The sequence below is a fragment of the Microtus ochrogaster genome, chromosome 7 (assembly GCF_000317375.1).
Source record: "Microtus ochrogaster isolate Prairie Vole_2 chromosome 7, MicOch1.0, whole genome shotgun sequence".
NCBI classification, from domain to species: Eukaryota; Metazoa; Chordata; class Mammalia; order Rodentia; family Cricetidae; genus Microtus; species Microtus ochrogaster.
In genome coordinates, this window is record NC_022014.1 from 82,332,838 (window position 1) to 82,338,423 (window position 5,586).

The following is a 5,586-nucleotide window of genomic DNA, read 5'->3' on the forward strand; positions in this document are numbered from 1 at the left end:
AGCTTGTGGGCCACTGCCACGTGAGTGTCCTAAGTCTGTCCACTTTCTAGCCTGTCAGAAAAGCCTGGCTTTATGCCTCTCTTTCGGCCCTTCTCTTAAGTATGTTTTCCTTAGCGCTCTGGGCACCTCTCTCAACAATCTGGGCTTCCTTATATTTTCTCGAAAGCCTTCCTCCCCGACAAGCAACTGCTTGTCAAACACATTCCCTGCTGCTGTGCTGGCTTAAATGGTGTGGCCCTTAGCCCTCTCCTTCATTCTCTAGGTAGCAGCTCGCCAGCCCTGGGGGTTTTCTCTAAAACTCTGATGAAACTCTCTGTTCTTACATATCCAAACAACCGGAAGGTCAGTGGGTGGTGGTCTGAAGGTACCTCCATCTGAAGTGAGTGGGAGGAAAAACTCCCAGCAGCCTCTCTGAATAACTGTGGGTGTGTCTGCTAAGGTGTACTCCGCAGAGCCGGCTCCTTTCCTCTGCACACACTATCTCAGCTGCATCGACAGCCTACAACTGCAATCAAATGCTGTAGACGATGACAGACATCAATAAAACCAGCTTCTCCAGCCACGAGCCTCTGGGGCTCAACAGCGCCCTCCCCTGTACCTTCAGCTTACTACAAGAGGAGAATCCAGCCTGTGAAAGACAAAAAATATGGCAGTCACAGGGAGTGATAAACTAGAATCTTAGAGAGGATTTGTGTTGCCAGGTAACCTGGCTAACCCTGTTCTCCAGAACAGCCTGAGGGAACCCGGTCCTCACCAAGTTACAAAGACTGGAGTGTAGCTAAGCCTCCTGGCATTTATTGGCTTGTAATCTCAGCTACCTGGAGGACTGAGACAGGAGGATCCCAAGTCGAAGGCCTGCCATGGCTACTCAGGGAATGTAAGGGTCGCCTTCACATTCAGAAGAACTCAGAGGCAGATGGCTTGCCCAGCACGTGTGAGGCCCTCCGTCCAACCCTAGCGCCACAAAAGAAAAAGAGTAAATGGGACCAAATGCAGATTCGGATCAATTTTTCCACCCAATAAACCACCCACACAAGGAATCAAAACAGAAAACACGTATGTCAGGTGCGTGCATGCGTGTGTGTATGCACGTGCACACACAATGCGACCCAGGACCTGCTCCAGAGAGCAGCATCAGTGCAGAGTCCCATAAGGAAAGTGCTGTATAAGGAGACGGAGAGCTCAGCCCCAAATGGAACATGTTTACCACCCCACCACCACCCCTACCCTACCCAACCCCCTACCCCCGATCCCCGTAGCAAGGCTCAGGACAGGAACGCTGTGAAATGCTGACTCTGGACCTGACGTGGCCAACGGACCCATGAACCCTCAGCAGAGAGGTAACCTGCTCGGGGTCCAGCCAATGGCCTGTCCAGCATGGGGGAGGGAGCTCTCCAAGCCCCACCCTTCGCCGGGGAGCAGTTGATAGCTGTGGGAAGAGAACTCATCATTGAATATGTGTGCACTGGTAGGTTTCCCATGGTGCACTGGGTGGTCCCACACTCCTGCCCACGTGGGCTGCACTAATTAGATTCAGCGGATTATCAAAAGAAAAGAAAAACTGGAGGGGGAGGTGTTGGAGAGAGGGATAAAAGGTGAGTCCGAGGAGAAAAACGAGGAGTAGGCTTATATGGAATTCTCAAATAATAAAAACACTGAAAAAGAAAAGCAGTGTTTTTAATTCATGTTGCTAAATGCAAAAAATCTAAATGACAGACATAATAATGATAAGGACGATCATTTAGAAGGTCAACAAACAAGGATGGCAGCACACATCTGTCATCCCAGCACTTAAGATGCTGAGGCAGGAGGATTACCATGAGTTCCGGATCAGCCTAAGTTGCAGAAGGAGACCCCGTCACAACAAAAAGTTACTTACATATGCCAGGCATGTGGCACACTGAGGTTTTGGACACTCAAAGACCAGGAACTGGTATATATTTGCACCCAGGTCTACTTTTGGAGCTTGTTGTGAGTTTTGTTTTTGTTTGTTTTGTTTTAGCTCGATTTGATTGAGACAGAACTTTATTATGTACCCTAGGATGGCCTGGAACTTGCTACATAGTTCAGGCTGGCCTTAAACTCACAGAAATTCTCCTGCCTCTCCTTCTCAAGCCCGAGGATGGCAGTCCCGTGCCACTATACAGAGCACAGAGACCATCTTTATCACTGCACCTTGTCACCCAAAATTGAAGGGCGGAAAGCCAGGACAGTAGCAGGCATGTCCTGTCAACCCAAAGCCTGTCCCCTCAAGACTGACCACCAAAGTGAAGAGTTCTTCTCTTCACAGACCACGGGGAACTCACCCCAGCTGCCAAGGTTGACACGGGTGCACCCGCTTCCTTCTATTAGTGAATCACGGGCAGAGCTTGTCCCCATGAAGAGCAGGACCGGCCACTACAGGGAGAGGCACGGGGTGCCTCTACTTTTCGGAAGTGGCACGTCCAGCACCCATGTCTGTACTGGGTCACTCCTAGCTGCACAGGCTTGAAGTTCCGGTGGGACGGTATAAACTTCGGTAAGACGGTTTGGTGGAGAAGGGCGATTGCCACCATACTTGACAACCTGAGTTTGTGTCCCCTGCAGACTCACATGGTGTAAGGACGAAACTGACTCTCACAAGCTTCCTCTGAGCTCCACACAGGCCCACATACACTCACACAGTAAGCATTTATAATAAAAAAATGTCTGAAAGAAAATAGAAACCACAGCTCTTTCACGAGCCTGTTTTGTGCACTATAAAAACCCACACATTCGCTAACCAGGCGTTGCTATCTAACCAGTAACTGCCACACGAGCAAACAATTCCCAGGGAAGAACTTCCCAGTTACACTCCGAGGCTCTACGTACCAGTAAGGGACAGAAAGAAACAAAACAGTAAGTACTCTGAGCCCACGGGAGCCATCCCCAACAGCCAGCTGGGAACCAACTCAGGTCAATTCGGCATGGCCACATCTCAGCGGTTCCTCGTCTGCGAAGTTCTCTCACGATTAAGTTCAACATTCGCGACCGGCGTTAAGGTCAGTTTTTCTAAGGAGGGCGTTCTAGGACTTGCAGTCGGTGAGATTTAGAATGAAGCCCCTAATCCCCGGGTCTTTGCACCCAGGCTTTCACCAATATGCTTGGGGACCGGGACAGGAGTTTCCCCTCTCTTTCCTGAGAAAGGAACTTGACAGAGCTCATGAAACAAACTTTAACGGAGGAAAGAGACGTTTTTCTATTCTTCTATTTCTGAACCGAATCTGGACTAGATTGTGGCCAACATATGACACCGACTTCCGAGGAACAGGCTTTTACTTCTCACCGCGCGTTCGTTCTGGCAGGGTTCCGTGGGTTATTTTTACAATCTTAAATTGCCCTTTTTCTTTTTCTACTATCCTATTTTTTTTCTTTCTTTTGAAGGAAAGAACCGAGAGAGAGAGGGGGGAGTGGGAGAGGGGGAGGGTGAGATAGGAGAGAGAGAGAGAGAGAGAGAGAGAGAGAGAGAGCGCCCAGGCTAAAGAGAAGTGAGGACTCTGACTTGGGCTCTTAAATAGCCCAAGCCATCCCCCCACTGCGCAGGCCCCCAGGAGGACATGGTACACTTTGGGGGCACTGCCAGCTAGTGCCGGAACCCCACAAGTTCTTCGCATGCTCAGACCAGCCAGCCAGACAAAGACCGCAAGTGCCCCGGCCAACAGCTCCAGACCGGCAGGGACGGAGTCTCTGGGCTCACTCCCAGAGAAGGGAGTCTCACTCGCCAAGGATGGAGTCCCCAGGGCGTCCCGGCGAGATCCGGGTCCCTCCGCATCGCCCCCGCCCTGCGCCCAGCACCGATCCCCCGAGCCCCTCCTGGGCCCCCGCGCTGCAGGCCCGCGTCCCGCGCGTGCAGATTCCAGCGCACCCAGGGACCACCACGCCGTCCCAAGCGGACCCCGAAACCCCCGGACCACGTTCCCAGACGAACCCTGATACCCACCCGGGTCCCGCCGCCGGGGCTGGACTCGCGCCGGTTCCAGGAGGCGCCACCGCCGCCGCCACCGCCACCGCCGCCGCTAGCGAGGCGCGGCGGGGAGGGGACGTGGAGAGGCCCGGCCCTCACTCCGCCCCCGCTCCGCCCCGGGACCCGCCCAGGCCCGCGCCGCCGAGAACGCCGCGCCCAGTCTCCAACCCCGGGGCGACCCCCGCGCACCGGACAGCCCCTGCTCCGGGTTCCCTGCTGGCTGCATCTGCAGGTCAAATCGCTCGCCGGGTACCCGGGACGCTGCCCTGGATGGAAGCCCTGCGCCCTCAATCCGGGAGGCAGAGCTTTCCAGTGCCCACGTACGCGCTCACCCCCTGCTTTCCTGTTTCTCAAATTTGGGGGTAAGGAGGAACGATGCCCACCAAAGGACTCTGGGCCTCCCTCCTTTGCCAGCGACCCCTCGAAAGGACCCCGTGGTCAGGGTTGCTGAGTACCCCAAGGCTGGAGGTGGAAGAGCCAGAGCCAGGAGAGTTTCCCGGACCTAGAACCCCCCCACCCTGTCTGCCACCCTCGGAGTCCCTGACCATCATCAGGTTCGAAGGTGTTCAGTTGGATGTACTTTAGCACTGTGATCGCTCTACAGAAACTAAGTCCGGGCGGGAAAAGCCCGGGCACATGGCGATTATCAAATCACACATTTGTGCTTTACTGCTTTGCGTAGTGTTTCTATGAGAACTGCAGGACACAGCCAGGCCCCGCCTCCTGCAGTCTTTGAGCGCGTGGTCCAGACTTCGCCGGATGTTGATGGCGTCGCCTAGCAACGAGAGATGGCGGAGCGGGAGGACAAGGCTGACGGGTAAGCCTGGCCAGAGGAATAATGGAGCCACTAGATGTTTTCCCTGGCTATCTGCAAGCAGGTGCCCCCACCCCACGCGCCTTCCTCTTCACCTCTGCACCCCTTCCCACTCTCCTCCCTACTTTCTGGACTTTTCCGACCCTCTCCGGCAACACCCTCCTTCCAGGTCCCTTCTTTCTTTCCCCTCCTGTTCTTTGTCCTTTCCTAGCCCCCACCCCCAACCCATTCCCTACTCCTAGCCTCTGCTTCTCCTGGAATACAGATCTGCACGCACTGCGGTAACCATGGCAACCACCGTGCTTGGTAAACCAGGCTACAAAGCAGGGCAGGGATAAGATGCTGTCCTGTATTGCAGGAGTTGGGAGGAGAGGGGAGGAGCACTGACTCAGACAGGGATTGGGCCAGACCCATGCCTCCCTCCTGCAAGAATGGATCGCCCCCCCACACACACACCCCATCATGGACTTGAGAGATAAGCAGATCGCCAGCACTGAGTGCACCCAAAAATGATGCTGCCAGCTCTCTTTTAGGCTTTGTGCAAAATGGAAGCGAGTTTAAGTAATTCTGTTTGCTTAGACGCCTCTGGGTCTTTTTCCTATTTTTAAGGTTAAGTCTCTAGGTCCTCCATGGCAAAACATCCAGATTATATCCCACGATCAAGCTAAATACGAAACAATAGGTACAGAATGAGCTCCAATTTGGGGAAGAATTTAAGTGCAAAGATTCTGAACAAAGGCAGGTGCAACACAAATGCCTGTTACAGTGGCTGCCATGGGCAGCAGAGGAG

At 53.8% G+C, this 5,586-nt stretch overlaps 2 protein-coding genes across 5 annotated transcripts in view; one reads left to right on the plus strand and one right to left on the minus strand.

The window, feature by feature from the left end:
* Nucleotides 1-4,035, minus strand: part of Tbc1d16 (TBC1 domain family member 16) — an 84,856-nt gene extending 80,821 nt beyond the window's left edge. For both annotated transcript variants that reach the window (XM_005350828.3, XM_005350827.3), the window contains exon 1: nt 3,959-4,035. The gene's annotated coding sequence lies outside the window, so the exon portion shown is untranslated. The remainder of the gene's footprint in view (nt 1-3,958) is intronic.
* A 108-nt stretch (nt 4,036-4,143) lies between these two features.
* Nucleotides 4,144-5,586, plus strand: part of Ccdc40 (coiled-coil domain containing 40) — a 47,364-nt gene continuing 45,921 nt past the window's right edge. For 2 of the 3 annotated variants that reach the window (XM_026780451.1, XM_026780452.1), the window contains exon 1: nt 4,144-4,799. Coding sequence is in view for 2 of the 3 variants with exons in the window: in XM_026780452.1 (XP_026636253.1) it covers nt 4,771-4,799 (29 nt within the window). In the remaining variant the exon portion in view is untranslated. The remainder of the gene's footprint in view (nt 4,800-5,586) is intronic. The other variant, XM_013347649.2, reaches the window with a different exon arrangement.